Here is a 17,301-nt window from a genome sequence, read left to right as displayed (position 1 = left end):
CAGTTACCAAAAAAGAAAAAAAAAAAAAAATCTGTATCATTATGTAACTCAGGAAACTTTTGCTATTGGACTTCCACAGTGTGGGTGACCTGTTTCCTTGGATTATGTGTCAAGAATATACAATCAAACCAAAGTAGATTATTTACTTGGAGTGTATATATCGCTGCCACCAGGATACTGTAACTCTTTTAAAAATCAGTCTAAATAAAATCAGAATTGTAACAGGGCTCCATACATCAGGCTCAATTATGTTTTTAATAATAATGATGATACATAGTTAAAGTACATTACTCATGAAAAACAAATATGGCTGCAGGTAGAGCAAATACATCATATCAGCTGTGCTGATAACATTATTACATTTCTCCAAGAAAATCCCTTCTGTGTACTAAGAATGATATTGGACATGCCCTTTGTTGGTAGTCAATGATAGCTGTTTTGCTACTGTGCTGTTTCTGTTCCTTCTTAATGTCTCTTTTTTCCATCAATACCTCTCAAAATCTTAATTCCCATTGTTCCAAGAATTAAATTTAATCTTTATTGTCTATTCATTTGCCTTACCAGATCATCGTTGTTGGTATATACAATGATGCATGGACATCCTACGATATTGTGCCTATATTAAGGGAAATGTATATAACTATTTTTCCATAGATAATCTATGTAGTAGGATGTTGCTAAGTTTCAGTTGGTCAGGTTTCTTGCCATAGCAACTTCTGCAATATTAACATTGCCTGTAAGAAGCAGGGACACAAAATGTGTGTGTACATATTAGAGATATTAGCCTGTCATTTCTTCTGTTCCACTTTTTTTTCTTGGTGTTACCTACTTAGGATTCAAATAAACTCTTACATACAGTGAGAACAGCTGTTTTTTCTTGAATAGGAATGGAACTGGGCCCATAAATTTAAAAGTTTGTAGGGCTGGAAATGCATCTTTTAGGCTGGTATTAGCCCTGAACTGATGGTAGTGGCTGTGCAGCTCAGTCAGCCTCTTCTACGGCACAGGTTGACGTGCTCCTTTAAAATGCCGAATTCAGAGTGTTTCTACAGAATTATAACTGTTTCCAAGTGGTCCACTGAGTGAGGGATCTCCATCCAAGCAAGCAACTACTAATTTTCAGGGGTGTTAAGTCACATTCAGTGAAATATGTTTGATTATCACAAAATAAAGTTTCAGAAGTATAGATGTTATATGTAAATTCAGTTCTAATTTCTAATTTGGGGAAGATTTTCAGCCAAAAATGAAAGGAAGAATTTTAAAACTGTGGACATGTTTGTTTTAACATCTTTCCCAAAGAAAATTTCTGACTTCCTTAATTCTGAAGAGATAATTTCAATTAGAGAAGTTCCTTACAATTAAAAAGAGAAAATTAAACCATAAAGATAAGTAACGCCAAAATGGCATGAATCCATTTTGTTAATGAAATTAATAAATCAGCTGGGAATCCAAGCAAAAGATATATGAGGGTGCTGGTTTCACCAACCCTTTTCAATACAAAAATGTTTCGCTTCTGCTCAGTCTCCAGATTTTTTCCTGACAGCTTTTATTTGATGGCTAAAATGTTAAGTATCCAAAGAAACTTCAGCTTTGAAAATGAACTGCAAACAAGCAGTCACAACTTGTAAAGCCATTTGAAAAGTTTGGCATAATACCAGTTTATGCTGAAGCAGCTGCTTTTAGAAATTAAAACAATTCCATTTTCTTGCGATGGATCAATCTAGTTTGATTAAAACTAAGTTAGAAAATTGGTCCTAAGTTGTATTTTAAATACTCAATTTAATTGCAGTTAGGTTTCTCAGCTTCTTCACATAGCCAAATATCATGGAAGAAAATCCTCCAAAAGTTTTTTAACGTGTTTTATATTAGCTCAGTTGGTTAGAGCGTGGTGCTAATTCTGAAAGACACAGTATTAATTGTACACCACATTATTGCAAATGAATTGAAATTATTTCAAATGTTTCTAATCCAAACAAACAGGTACTGTCTGTTGGACACTTCACTGTCCAATTATATTGGGAAACATGCCTGCAGTCTAACCACAATTATGAACTTGATTTCATGCTAAATATCCCATGTTGAGTTAGAAACATTATAAAAATAGTCAAAATGTGCCATTCAAAGAGATGCTGAAGCCCTTACCTACTTCCAGATAGACAGTTATTACTAGCAATTTCAGCCACGCATTACCCTGAAGGTTGGACACATGCATTGAAACATTGCAGATTCAGAACTTCAATTTGTACGTTGAGAGTTTGGGAAGCCATGCGAGAATCTAGACTTCTTTGTTTAGATTCAATATACCTTGAAATGCTGAGAACTGTGGCATGATTGTCTATGAGACTTGACTTGGAGAGCCAGTTTCTGCTCCGAATTTTATTTCTGCATTTTTATGAATATCAGCACAATTTTATAGGACCAGCCAATTGTTTATGTTGGTTGTAAAAATGATGAAACATATTTACACGTTCTTTGGGCAAGACTCTCCTACATGTCAGAGCTGTGTTTGGTAGGAAAGAAGTGTTGCAGTCTTGGCCAAGGACCTCTGATGTTCAAGGCCAGCACTAGCTGCTTGGCCACTCTAGGCTGCTGCAGCCCACCCCTGAAATACCCTATGCTACAGCCGCAGGCAGGCAATGCCGAAGAACTTGGCTTCATTCTCTTCTTTCCCTTGCCTTCTTGGCTACTCGGCTCAGGGAGAAAAATAGCAGCCTGTTTGTGCCAGCACAGAGCCCCCTACGCTAAAGGAATTTTTTGTTATGCACCTGTGGCCAGACTGCAGTCTCTTTACACTGTCCAAGCAACATATCCCAGGGATAAAATCACTAAAGTATCTTTTGAGATGTTGTGACCCTCTTCTTCCAGTGTTAACTCTTCACCCCTCACTCTGAGGGTCCCCAATTTATTTTGGCCAGGAGACAGAACCAGGGACTTGTGGTCCCAGATACCTTCTGTTTTGCTGTGTCTGAAATACTTTAACCAGACCAAGTACTATGTCGTTGCATATACACACTCAGAAAAGCAAACCTTTGAGGTGTGTCAAGATTGCTTTACCTCAAATTGTGCTACTTTAAATCACTCATCTGTGTCTGGGTGCTGTAGTCCTATTCCTACTGACAGTCACAGACTTCACTTCAGGCTGTTCTTTCCAAACCTTTTGTAGAATGACACTAGCTGGACCCTGTCCTCCTTGTGATAGTATCATAAAAGGCTTTAAAACAGCTTTTACTCAGTGATACGAGAACTAAATCAACACTCATATGCTGTCAGCCAGAATGTGGACTTTAAAATATTTGCCATTGTGCTCTCAGCAAAACAGTAGATTTCCCCTCAGACATGTGATTGAACACTGAATAATTTATTTTATTCAAATTTGGTTTTGGAGCCACGGTGTAATCATTTGGGCTAGTTTAAGTAGCTAGAAACACTGAAAACTTCTTTTATTGTTGGTAACTGATGGGTCTGGCTACAGCAAGAATGGTGATGAAGCTCTTGCCCTTGGAATAACGGATGAACTAAGGGATTTGGATGTATAGCAGAAGGTGTGGCTGCATTCAGGTGTGGTGTAAATAAGGCTGGGATATATGCAGCGTGTGGCAGTGCAGGGAAGGTCAGTGGGGAAGGGTGGAGGGGGGTGGTGGAGACCAAGTGCAATGGGTGTCCTGTCAGCAGAGCAGGGTGGGTGGGAATGAGGGCTGGTGCTAATGGAGAAAGTGATATGGGGGTGAAATGTGCCTGAGAGAGGGGGTGGAGCTGTGCCAGGGAGAGATGGCTGCCGTGGGGATGTACAGATGCCGAGACAGCAAAGCGTTGCAGCAGCGTGTGGTGGATGGTGGTGACAGTAGCATGCTGCTGAACAGGGAGGGCAGGAACTGCTGGTGTTGCAGAGAAGGCAGCTGGTCCTGGGGCAGGCAAAACTTTCAGGTGTTTTGCCAGAAGTTGTTTCTGCATATGCTGCTGGGCTTGCAGCTGCAGCAACCTGTATTTGTCTACTTCCTCTGGTGAAAATGTGATAGGCTGCTGCGTTAAAGCAGGGGAGGTGGATTTACCATACACTTCTGGGACATCTGCTGTGTCATCATACTTCTGCACAGCACTGTCACAAAGAGAGTCTGCACTGCCTTCTGCCCGGTTCGAGTCCACGCTTACATCATGTAGTTCTTCTTTGGTCTCTGTTGAATTAGCAACAACAGAATATCTATTAGAGGGAAAAGCACCAGGGAAATCATTTGGTACTGGGTCACAGCTTTGTATAAAGGGTTGCACTTCACTAATGAAGAGATTGGATTGTTCCTTTATTGCTGTGTTCCTTTTTATGCTCGGGTTCTGATAGCCTGTTCCTATTTGAATGACGTCTTTAAAAAGACAATGATCATAATCAGTGCCTGTTGAAAGAGCAACATTAGTTATCTCTGATGCTTCAAAGTTGTTTTTCTTCACACTGGTTTCCAACGGACTGATTTCACTATTCCCTGTGTCATTTTTACCTATGCTTAGCAGTTTCTCTGGCAAAGGTAACATTGCAATGTCATCTACCGATGATGAAAACTGAAGAGCAAAGTGACTTTGCGAGTGGTCCTTTAATTCTACCCCACAAGCACTTGAAAATCTCTCTGAATCGTGTGTTTGTTCCTGGGTTTTCTTGGACTGCACTCTTTCTAAAAGTAACTTGGCTGTCAGCGACTTTCTTTTTCCACATATGTCTTTTGCCAGGGTTTCAGAAGAGCAAGTGGCAAAGTTTTTTGACCGACCATTCACCTTCAGAGAGTCGTAATGTGCAGTTTCAGCTTTTCCCTGTTCAGTGTTAGAATCTCTTTCTGTGTCCTCTTTTGTTTTGTTGTCACAGTTGTCAGTCTCTTTTGAGAAGGATCCTGGACTGCTACTTCTTGATACTCTGCTACTAGATGATCTTTCGCTGCTTCTTGAATCTCTGGTGGAACAACTTTTGGAGCTATAGTAGCTTCTACTTCTACTACGCACTTTGCCAGAATGCCGGTGTCTACATCTGCTCTGGTTAGATCTGTCTCTGCGTTGTAAAACTTTATGTCTTGAACATCTTCGATTTTTAATTGTGCCCTTCTGTGTACAGTTTCTAGTTCTGTGACTTCTACTATGACAAAGATAATCCTCATCTATATCATCAGAAGTGAAAATACACTTGTGCTTTCTGTGTTTACATTTGTGCCTTTCAGTTGTCTTGCTTTTTCTTTTACAACAAAAAAGCAAATGATTTCTGCTGTGATTGTTTGACTTGGGACTCATGTAGCTACCTGTACCGCTAACTGAAGTGTCAGAACAGCTGGAATGTCTGTCAGATGAGGACTTTTGAGGAGATGGGAATCTCCAGCATCTTGTGTAACTTCCACATCCTTCATTTTCTGAATACCTGCTGTTTGAACTGCTTTTATAACTAAGGAAACTTCCACTAGAGTCTTTTCCACTGTCACTTATGTCACTGCTGCAGCTGGCCACATCTTGAATGGATCTGCAGTCATTTTGTTTTTCACGTTTTTCCTCAGAATAAATTAAATTACATTTTGCAGCTTCAGACTTTTTAATCCTAGACATAAAAGCAGAAAAAGAAAAGCTTTCATTTCTAATGTTCTGGTTTTTTCTTTCACAGCTATGAAATTGATGCTTTAAAGATGTTCTCAGTGTTGTTGTATGAAGACTTTTTTCTGTCACGTAATCCTTTTGTGAGACATCAAGGTAAGCAGGCACTTTGGGTATATTTTCATTCAGATAATCTGCAAAGTATTTTTGACCATTTTCATTCATTTCTTTCCCTGTGTCTGACTCAGCTTTTTGCTTGGCCTTTCTTGGATTTAAGGAACCTTTCATCTTCTTTGGTTTCAACAACTGATTATCTTGTTCATTTGACATTTGCTTGTATTTTATTAAACCTGAGGCTTCATTTTCATCTGCGATCTTATTTATGGAGTGCTCTTTACAGCTTGCTTTGTTTGTTTCATGCTGTTTACCATCTCTGTGATTTAAAGAGAGTCTGAAGTCAAAATATAATGGATTACAGCCATATGAAATACAGGGCTCAGTTTTTGTAAACAAAAGTAATTCTGTTGGCCACTGCAGAGCAGTGGTGCCATCTTTGCTCACTACATGGAGGAAAGGCAATGCTTGGGGCTTAACCTCGTTAACCATGGTCTCCCTTGGAAGCGTTTCCATACTCCCATTTGTGGTTTCTGAACTCTTCAAAGATCTTTCTCTTGTTACCACCCTAGGACTGTCATTAATGTTGCTTGAGTGTGCCAGCTGAGGTTCTGGCTGTTGTGGGAGCTCAGGTAACTGGTCAGGCAGGTGGTCATTGCTGTGCTTATAGGTGTTCGGCTGTGTACAAAAATTGCTAGCTTGGTATGAAGGTGAAAGGAGAGTTTCCAACAATTGCTCAGACTCATTCAATTTGCTCTCTTGCTCTGTTTCTCTAAGTGAACTAGAAAAATCCAAATTTGAAAGCTGCATTTTGACTTTGCAAAATGAAGGATGAGCACTGACCTTTTCTTCTAATTCTTTGTCACTGCTTTTATCATTTTCTTTTAGCATTTTGGGTTTTGCAGGTACATGACTTGATGCACTGTTATCCAAATCCATTTGGTCTTGTGTAACAGGTGGCCCTTTATCCAAGCTTGCTTTTACATCCTCCTCCAAAAGTGTGCCAGAACGACAGCCTTCAAGAGCTTGCTTTGTTTTATGGTTGGGGGATTCACTACAATCATTTCCTTCTTCAGAGTTCTCACTGAAGACTGATGCTGAGGACTCGAGCTTCAAAGGGACTTTTTTAGAAAATGAGAAAGACACTCCCACCCTTTGAGAAGCATTGGTGCTATCTGGGAACACTTGCAAGACTTGATTTCCAAGTGCACCAGGTCTTTCAGTAAGGGACTTGTGCCTGCTTATGATAAGCTGCTGTTTCTCTAGTATGCTGCTGGAGAAACCTTGTCCTCTTGTGGCGGTTCTTTGAGAACTGGCTGTCAACTTGCCACCCTTGTACAGGAAAATGTCATCTGGTGATTGCTGCTTTTCCACGACTAATCTGGGGGCTTTAAGCAATGGTCCACTCCCAGTGATGCTGTAAGGTAGTAAATAAAAAAAAAAAGCAAGCTGTAGTAAGCAACCAAGTTAAGACAGAACTCGCATTTGACAATGTCTGTCTGGTAAAGAAGGGTGTCACTCATGCTGTTATGAGGGAAAACTATGTTTCTAAAGTTTCTAAAGGGTAAATGCGCAGTCCTGTCCTGAGCTTGGGCTTCTATTTGGGCAAGACAGTCTTGAAATATAGGATATTATATGATTTGAAGTCAACTCCTGAACGTTCTTTTCCAGAGTTATGCCCATGTACATCCAGAATAAACAGTATTGGTTTTACTCTGAATTTATATCAGTGAGAATCTGGTCTGTGGTAAGTCATGGTTTTGTGAAAGGCCACCACAAAGGAAATTGTGCCTTGTTCAAAATGAGACACTTCCACCTGGAGCATCTGCAGAATCAAACTCTTTATAAGAGAAAAGGCAGCATTTTGCTTACTTGGGAGGGTGGTGTGTTAGTATGATTTTTTTAAGAGTAGATTTTTATTTTGTCTTTGTATTATACCACAGTAAATGACTTTGTGAAATAGTCAAAGACATATTAATGTTAAAACTATCACCAAACGTTGGTGGGGAAAAGGACACAAGGTGGATTTCAATCAATATTAATGGCAACTTCAGTACTCTCATTATCAACCACCATTTGACTGACCTTGCCATATTCTGTCTTTCTGTATACTACTTTCATTAATTGCATTTTTCCTCTTCCCAAAACCTCTCAGATTTTAAATCTGTGGTTTAGTTTTCTTGTACTTAAAAAAAAAAAAATCAACCTGTTCTAAGGCGGCCTTAACAAACATGGTAAATCATTGATTTCTTGCAATATATAATTAACTGAGATTGGAATCACTGTTGCCATTTTCCATTACAGATGAGACATATATAGCCACCATATAAATGTTCTTCCAAGTAGTATCTTAAACATGCATTTCATTAGACCAATTATCTGCATTTGCTATGAATGCTGCACTACAGTACACTTACATGAATAATTTTGGAACCAGCTTCAGTAACGAGTTTGATTAAAAATTAGAAAATACTTTGGTTAAGTGTAAGTAAATTACAACTGCCAGACCTGCATAACAGCTATCTATAAATAGGCTAGCATGCTTTATAAATGCTATAAAAATGAATTGATCTTCAGCAGTGGGAATGACATAAAGAATCTCCGGAGTAGGGTCAGCTTGGAGCATGAGAATATGTATGCATTTCTGAGAATATATTTGCATTTGCCACAAATTTGGCATTAGGAGATACAAATTCACCCCTATTTGTACATCAAGAAGGAATTATCTCTTGGAGAAGGCATGTAAAGAGATCCTTTTCAAAGTCTCCTTGGAACAGCAAAATAAAGCTGCATTTTCAGTTTTTCTGTGCACAAGATTAACAGTAATTTTGTTGTCAAATTGTATTAGCTTGTTTAAAGGAACTTTGTTGGAACCTGAGACACAGTACTCGGGGACAATAACAAGTGTGTGTGTGTAGACTTTTGCTTAGAAAGGCTGACTTTCTGTCTTGCCTGAGCAACTGGGAATGTTACCCCTCCAACAAGATCACGGTTCTCAGCCACCCCTGAACCTATTAGTCATTAGAAACAGGAATAGCAATCACCGTCTTTCCAGGCTCTTTGTAAAGGATTATGGACTCCTGGCTCTTTCTAAAAGCAAACCCACTTTTTCCCTCCCAGTCTCACTCTGGTTTTCTTATTATCACTGACCTTATCAGCCTATCTGAGACTACATCTTCAAGTGTGTGGGCATAAAGGCATCTTCCCACAGGCAATTACATTTCTCTCAGTAGATTGGTATGAAAATGGAGTTGTAACCATAAAAGTGATACATTAGCACTAAACTGTTATATTTCAGCGGATTACTCAAAAGCAATTACATAGGCCAAAATGAGTGTATAATAAACTCTGAATGTTATTATTTCCAGGGTACAGTAAGCCTGATATGAATATAAGAGAATGCCAGTTTAATTATCTACTTAACTCATTATGGTCATAGATTAACATAAACAATTGCTGTGGTGGCAATCTATTCTACTGAAGCATTCAGTGTCATTAAACAAAGGAGATTTCTCAAATGTAAAGGTTTATTAGTGCAAACTTTGTACTGTATCTTGATATTCATCAATAGAGCTAACAGTATTGGGCAAATTTCACTCAGTTAATTACTTGTTTTTCATTCACATGATACTTCCATTACTCTACAGAAAAACTGTAAGAATAATCTCAGTACACTAAAAGTAGTGAAAATTATTCACAGACTAAGTACAGATGCTCTAAAAGGTGTTTTTCCTCTCCCGTTCACTTACTATTAAATGATAAGACTGTTATACTAATCTATTCCGGTCAGTATGAATAAGGTAAAATGATGATGATATAAAAACATCTTCAAACCACTCAGTTCAGAAGAGATGAGATTAACTAGCTACAGGAGAGAAAAACACAAACCTTCAAATAGCAAGTAATTAATTCAGGGGCTTTCAATTTTATGGCGTGCAGAACAGGAACATTTGAACTTTGGGACAGCTGAAAACAGGTTACAGTATACACAATCTCTGTACATTACAGAGTGTAGGAGTAAAAATATGGAGATTTCTTCTGGGACTGAGGAAAGAGGGCATTAAAATGTAATACACATTTTAAATACTTGCCATTCTGACTGCTTCCGTAATTCTGCAAGCTGGTGGAGCCGCTTCAGTGCTTTTTCCTGTTTCTTCTCATCTTTCCATGACTTTGAAGCCACATTTCGAGCAAATTCCCTTTGTTTTAAATCTTTCAATCTCTGTGTGAAAAGAACAAAAAGAGAAGGGATTAAATATGTACATAGCAGATGCATTTCCACTTACTCAATTTGTTTGCTTTTGGTGAAGTTACTATGTAAATGGAGAGTAAAAATATACTTAAAATGTTATTATGCTAAGAAGAGACTGAAAGTGCTATTTTTGCCTAACAAAACAACGTGATTGGGCCATTGCTATTTAGCTGATATATACCCACATATGAATGATAGCTTTTTAGTTTCTTATGAATACACAAATCTTCTGCTGTGTACAAATACGTACACAAAACTAGACTCCATTTAATGTAGTCAGAATTTTCCTATTTAATTCAGTCAGTTGGAATTTAATCCATAGGCATATACTGGAATAAATCTGAGCTCGTGTGTGTAATATATTTTATAGATCTCTATACTTGCACATGTATGCATGGATGTATGCATGCTTCTGTGTTGGTTTTGTAGCTTTTTTAGAGTGCATTTGTTTTTCAAAGGAGAGAACTACTGTCTGAAATATTTGATCAGCAGACTCTCTTATGGTTATTTTCACAATTTTTTTTTTATCTCCTTGAACATCTATAAATCAGGTAATTCCTGTTGGAGAGAGCAAAATTCTTTGTCTTTATTACATTTTTTATTACCTGGTTTTGCACTGCTGATAGTATAATGAAAAGTGAAGGAGAAGAAGACACAAAGCAAAAAGTGTCAAAAACATCCTCTGCAAAAAAAGTGGTGCTATCTTGCCTTTGAGGTCACTGTGCTCTCTAGGACTCAGCAGGTCATGTACAACCTTACAACTTCCTGGTTCAGGTCCATGCTTCCACACTCCATGGCAGAAATGTCTTCCTCCCTTTACTGCTTCTCCAGTGCTGTGGTGTTTGGGGAAGGCAGGTTTACAAGAAGGGAGCTCTGGTGCATTCAGCCAGATGCCCAAACTGGAAAGCTTGAGGACTTGGACTGAGAACTAAACTGGTGCATCCACTTGCGCCTTGGTCTGGAGGTGGCCCTGTGCTTTTCTGTGAAATTCAGAACTATATTATCAATACCAGGAAATGCTAAATTTTCCATGGAGCCCAGAGGGTTGTTTTTGCAAGCTAGACTTGAAGAAAAGCTTTGGTATCATTGTAATTTTTAAACTGCTGCTCAGCTGCCAGCTTCTATGCCTACTTGCCTGTCCAGCAGCACCTAAAGATCAACATCCTAATCACTGCCTTCATCTCACGCTGTTATTTCCCTATAGCATGGCCAAAAGTGCAACCTGGCTCGGTAGGATAAATTGGAGGCTGACCCAGCATTGCAGCAGTAAATATTACTTTCTGCAGTTCAGGTATGTGGAGCAGTCTAGCCATGGCACAGAGCTCTGCACAGGCCAACAGGTGTTTGAGAAACAGGGCAGAAGGCAGAGAGTCCTCAACTTGTAGGGGTCAAGAGAATGATGAATACATGAGAGAGAACTGCTTTCTGAAGAGAGGTCTAGCTTTTGTCTGCAGATGAAGACAAAGTGAATACATGAAAACCACTGTGTGGTTGCTTTACACAATCTAAACAGATGGCAGCTTCTTTTTTCTCCAGCTAAAATGAAGCCATCCAGTTAGTGGTGATGACATAATATGACAGAGAGGCATGGAAGGACCCTTGCTGGAAACAGGCTGTACAGGGTCTGTGATTACATTCTGTGAAGAGTGCTGGAAACCTGTAATGGGTATCTCCCACCACTGTCACGTCGGCTGCCCTTCAAGTACGGGAATTTTTTAAAAGTCAGATAACATCTGTGAGGAAAAATAAATAAATGCTGGAGGACTAAGAGGAGAAATTTCTTGTTTGCTATCAACCTTCTGGACTCCAAGATGTGTGCTTCTGAGCACTGATCTGGAAGTAGAGAGAGCTGGGCTGCCCACGAATCAGCTGCTCAGGGAGCTTAAGAGCTGCATCTCAACCACCCTGATGACTCTGCAGCCAGACTCCCTTGGATGAGGAGAAAAAGGCCAGAGAGGCAGTTGCTCAGAGAACTGGTGCAGGTCCAACCCGCAAGAACCACCATGCCACCTGGCGCCTGTTGAAAGTTTAAACATATTCATAAGAAATATGCACACTCTGTCAAATCTGTATCTTTCTCTGGAAAGTTTCTATCAGCTCCAATATCTAGCACTTCACCGAACTAGACTCTGAAACAGAACAGTTGCAAAGTCCTCTTTAAAGCCCTTAGGCTTCAGTTCCTTGGAAAGAAATGGTTGCTCCACCACATTTTTAGCTTTTTTCCTGTCCCCTTACATGCCCTCCCTCACTGTTCACTTGCCCATGCCAGGCCAGTCATATAGCGCTCCATTCCCTCAACCTCATTGCCTGCAATTTACAGTAAAATTGATGAATATGTAAGATGTTACTTTTGGTCCAAGAAGGAAGCTTTTTAAATACTATCTTAAGCCAAATCTGTAAAAGAAATCAGAGAATCTTCCCAGAACAAATCCACACTTTCTGTCACCTAAGTAATATTTACAAGAGTGTAAAGACATTTAAGCAGTGAAGATCCTATCCTCCATAGAAAAACATAGGTAGCCTTGAGTCTTATTAACATCTTCAATGTGAAGAAAGGGCAAAGAAACACATTTGAGAAATGTCCTTTAGTGTTGCTTGCTATGTTTTAGCTGTCACCGTGAACTGTTCAGTATCACGCATAAAGCATTCATAAGGAAAAACAGAAACAGTTTCTACCTGTCAAGGAAACAAAGAACAATGTAAAAGTTAGTACTATGGAGAGCAGGTACTGCAAAGCAATGCCATTTCACTTCTTTGACAGTTAGGATGATAATCAACAAAGCAAATGGACCAACACTAAGAATAGAAGTTCTAGCAGTATTTTTTGCTCTCTAATAGCATACAGCATGTGTCAAGGAAGTAGAGAAAAGAATAAAAAAATATAAGTAAGCATAGTGGAGGACTGATCAACTGGAGATGAAATCCAAGAAATCAAAAGCATCTACAGTCTGAACAGAGAAAGGGCTCTCCCTGCACATCCCCTCATCAAAATAAAAAAAGGTGCACTGCCAGAGCTCCAGTTAGGAATCTTAATGAAATTTGTCAGCTATGTTGGATAGACCATGGAACTGCCCGCTGAACCTGCAAAGCCATGGTTTTCCTCACTAATAACCTCTGCCAGCCTCCTGACAGGCACACAAATATTTTCTGCAGGTGGTGCACAACAGCATGCAGCTGAGCAGGTACCTGAATGACAACCCTAAGCTCAGCAGGTGTGCTTGAAAATTAACATCACTTTACATGGCAATTGCATTTTCATGTAATTAGGTACTTAACTGGGCATCCAAATACAGGCACGTGTAATAAATTATGATTTATTTAATAGCAATCTTGTGTTCTGTCCTTCACCTGCTACAAATATCATTGCCATGGTGTTATATTTCATTTTTAGATTCATGTTCTATTTCTCTGGTTTTCATATACATGTGTGTATGGACATTGCCATATCTAAAAGTAACACATCCCTTTTTTATAAACACCTACACAGAATATTAAAAGACTACAAAATAATATTCACTGTTATGGAAAGATTTACTTATATAACCAGGCCTGAGTCATGTTGGCTTGTCTGTCTAAGACCCACTCAAAAACTGCTGAATCTCTTCTTTTTCTCCTGAACTCTGGTATGAATCATCAGGACATCCAAATGAGTTAATGGAGCTGCATCATCACTGCCTACTTTTGCTAGACATGAAATATCAGTGGCCAGTTAGCAATCTCTACCCATTCTTAATGTTGGGTTGTTTTTTTAAAATTGTTGCTTTATTGTGGCCCTATACTTGCTTTTCACTGACCTACGAGCACCTGTAGCATACTTACCGCTGGATGCATTTGCAGTACCGAGATTACTTTCTTTCCAGAGTTATGATTCTGATTTCTATTCCTCCCTGTGCAGGTGAACATTTCTCTGGGTTTCTATTCATCTGATCAAATTTAGATGCCTACAGTAGTTGCTTAGATTTTTGTTACAACCACTGGAAAGAAAAAAGCAATTTTAGGGACCTAATCACCTCTTCTTAAAGCAGCTGTCTAAAACAAGTGGATAAAGTGAGATGTAAAAGTACCTTTCTTGTCATTGCATTCAGAGGGTATTAAGGGTGGCTATCTCAGGCAGCCTTTTGATAGAGGAAATGGGTGCTATTGGTACATTTTCATTGCTACAGATAGTATTCATGTCTACAGGTTGCCTAAAAGAGTACTTTATATTAGTGTACTTTTGGCACATGTAAGAGAAAGAAAATTGAGGAAGACATCTGGATTTTTTTTATAAACCATTGACAAGAACACAGCGAAGGCTTTCATAATCTACATTTCCCTGCTAGATTTGCCACCCTCATTCTCCAGGGTGTCTCTTGCTTCAGGAACCATTTTTTCTATATTGCTCTCTCAATAAATCTCTCTCAATTTGAGGACCGGAGGGAAAACAGAATGGGGGACAGTGTTACTACTTCTTTTGAGCATTTTGCCAGAGGCTATGTTCCTCTCATTATATAGATCTACCTGGTGTTCTCAGTATAACTGTACTTCAGATGCTGGGGCAAATAACTGTTGCTGCAAGTACACTGAGAAGCAAATAGTGTTCTTATTCACAGTAGCATTACTGCACTGAAGTAAACAGAAGGCAATGTTGGAGAAAAAAAATCCATGCATTAAGTTAGAGAATGGCAGTTTAGTATGAGTTAAACAATTTTTTTCACTCACATTCAGACTTTTTTTTCAGCATATCGTTCACAATGCTTCCTCCAAAATATTCATTGTTCAATATTGTTAGCAGGAGTGAATGGGGAGACAGAAAGAAAATATCCTGGTATGATTTGGTTAGGGAATGAGATGATAGCAGGGGCAGGGGGCAATCAGTCCTCAGACAAGCCCTAGAGAATCCATCTATCAATGAATGAGATGTTGATCACAGATCCAACCAGAAGGATAAATTACAGGTCGCTGTTTGGAGGGCTTGTTTTTGCATGTCTTCATAGAAACTCCTGTTAAGTCTTTATAGAAAGACAGTCTGATCTAGCGCATTTGGTCTTCATGCCAGAAAGCATTAACACCTACTAGTGCTTACCCATGTCTTTTCTGTGGGAGCTTCTGACTGTTCAACCAGATCTGCAAATATTCCTGCTAATTAAATTGATTTCATCCATTGGCCAAAGTATGAGTTTGGACAAATAAATTTCAGGGTACATTTGTACTGCTCATGAGAATCCCCAAAGTAAAGTTAAAACAGATGGATTTCACGGGGGTCACTTCCACAGGGGAGAGGACAGAACAGGCACTTTGTGGCACCAGTTCACTCATCTGAAGGCCTGACCTATTTGTGGATCCAGCATATGCTCCACTTGACCACCCATGTTTATATTAGTTCCAGTTAATTTATTGTCATTTACTCCAACAGGCTGGCTGCACACTGCACAATTAGACATATTCAGTGCCATTGTGGAATACAGAGTAATTTCCCTAGCAAAACCAACACTGAATGGTAAGAAACTTGGGGATGGACTGTATCCTCACTGCATCTCCATATATTACCTGGCTCATTGGGGTGTCAGGCTCTCTTTCTTAGCCAGAGAAAAAACATCATCTCAAATATATTTTGTTTTCCTTCTCATTTAAGCAGCTTAAAGAGAAGAAACTGGTATTACAGACCCTGTGCAAAACTAGCTCCTTTCAAAACTTTCAGTACTTCTTGTAATCTTATTTAAAAAATATTTAAGCCTTTTCCACATTTTTTGAAGCCCATCTCACCACTTTGTTTTTCTTTATTCTAACTGTAGCAGGCAGAATACAAAATCACCTATATTTTAAGGAAAAAGAGTTGGAGCCTGAATTACCCAAGAATTCAACAGGTGAGTCCAAAGCCTGGCCTCAAATTTTCTTCAATGTGGTCATCAGACTTTCAGAGTAACAAAAATGGTAGTAGAAATGATTGTATATACATTTTACACAGCACTTTCCATAGACAGATCTCAGGCTTCTTGTGAAACATGTTATCTTTACCATTATATTATTTTACAAATAATGAAATGAAGGCAAAGAGAAATGGAGTGACTTCTGAAAAGAGCAGGGAGGAAGCTCAATCAGCACTTACAGATATATGTTTAATTAGCACATCTCACTCTTTATAAGCCCATTGAAACAAGAGGAAAGATGCCAGACATCTGAATTTTACCTAAATTTGATTTACCTGTATAATCAGTTGATTCTTGATAACTATGGTAGTGCTGAGGGAACAACGATAAGGCATGAAAGAATAAACTTACTACAAACTATTGTGTTACGTCCACAGGTTTACATAAAGGAAAGTTGAATCAGCATACCACTACACAGTGACTTTGAAGTGCTGTACCAGAGAACAAGTTCATTGCTAAAAAGAGTCATTTTAATATGTACTTGAGATAAATGTAGTGTTGTTTATAGGTACCTCTCACTGCACTTTAGATTAAAAAGTATGGTCAGGGCAAATAGTAAAAAATAATATGTGCATGAAGGGTATTAAAAGCAGCTATAAGCAGAAGTCTCATCAAATACCTCAAGGAAGTAAAATATTGCTTTTTCTAATAGGATGTAATAGCTATCCATAAAAAGCATTTTAGGTTGGTCTGGGGTTTTTTTATTCGGTCAAAACCAGAATATTCTTTCTTTTGATTTGCTTAAAGTAGAGTGATCTCTTCTGAAGTAGGAGAGTTAAAGGCTACCAGGAATCTAGCAATAATACTATAACAAAATGCCTGCTCAAAGTAAAGGAGTTTTAATGAATGACATTTCCTTGCAGTTTTTGTCAATAAAAAAGGCCACAAAGGACTTCTGTAATCACCTGATCAAAACTTTTCAATAACACAAGGCAGAGGACATCCTGATTTGCTCTCTTTCAGCAGATAAATTGATAAAATCAGGCTACTTTGACAAGACCTATTTTACATAAGCCACATTAAATGAAATTAATTACATTATCATTTGTTAATATTTTATGCAGTCCTGTATCAGTCATGCCAGTATTTTCCTGGCACTAATGTCAGGATGACAGATTTTCTTGTTTATTTTCTTTAAATACTAGCATGACATTATCCAGCTTCTAGGTTGATGCATTTTCCTCTAGTGCTCTGAGACTTATCAAAAATCAACATTAATGATTAGGAGTTTATGGCCATCCTTTTCCTAATACTTAAATGTTGGTCACCTGAACATGCTGATATAAAAATATTTAGCTCTAGATTATGCTGTTTAATATCCTTCTTAGCTATTGGTAGAGTGGTACTTCACAATCATCATAAACAGCATAGATGTGACTAAAGGATTTGGCTTTGCCCCAAGTACAGAAGAGAAATCTGTATTGAATACTCCTTTTTATATTGATTCTAACAAGTAATTCATTTCTATTTGGA

General features: G+C 38.6%; 1 protein-coding gene across 1 annotated transcript in view; it reads right to left on the bottom strand.

Annotated features, from left to right (window-relative positions):
• Positions 1 to 3,405: 3,405 nt before the first annotated feature.
• ZNF804B (zinc finger protein 804B) overlaps positions 3,406 to 17,301 on the bottom strand; it is a 245,359-nt gene continuing 231,463 nt past the window's right edge. Inside the window, exons 3-4 of the mRNA XM_075706395.1 lie at positions 9,759 to 9,889; positions 3,406 to 7,084 (exon numbers count right to left, since the gene is read on the bottom strand). Coding sequence (XP_075562510.1) covers positions 3,406 to 7,084; positions 9,759 to 9,889 — 3,810 coding nt within the window. The remainder of the gene's footprint in view (positions 7,085 to 9,758; positions 9,890 to 17,301) is intronic.

This window comes from Pelecanus crispus, chromosome 2 (assembly GCF_030463565.1).
Source record: "Pelecanus crispus isolate bPelCri1 chromosome 2, bPelCri1.pri, whole genome shotgun sequence".
NCBI lineage: Eukaryota > Metazoa > Chordata > Aves > Pelecaniformes > Pelecanidae > Pelecanus > Pelecanus crispus.
The sequence above is the reverse complement of the archived record's forward strand: the minus strand, read 5'-3'. Positions and strand labels throughout refer to the sequence as shown.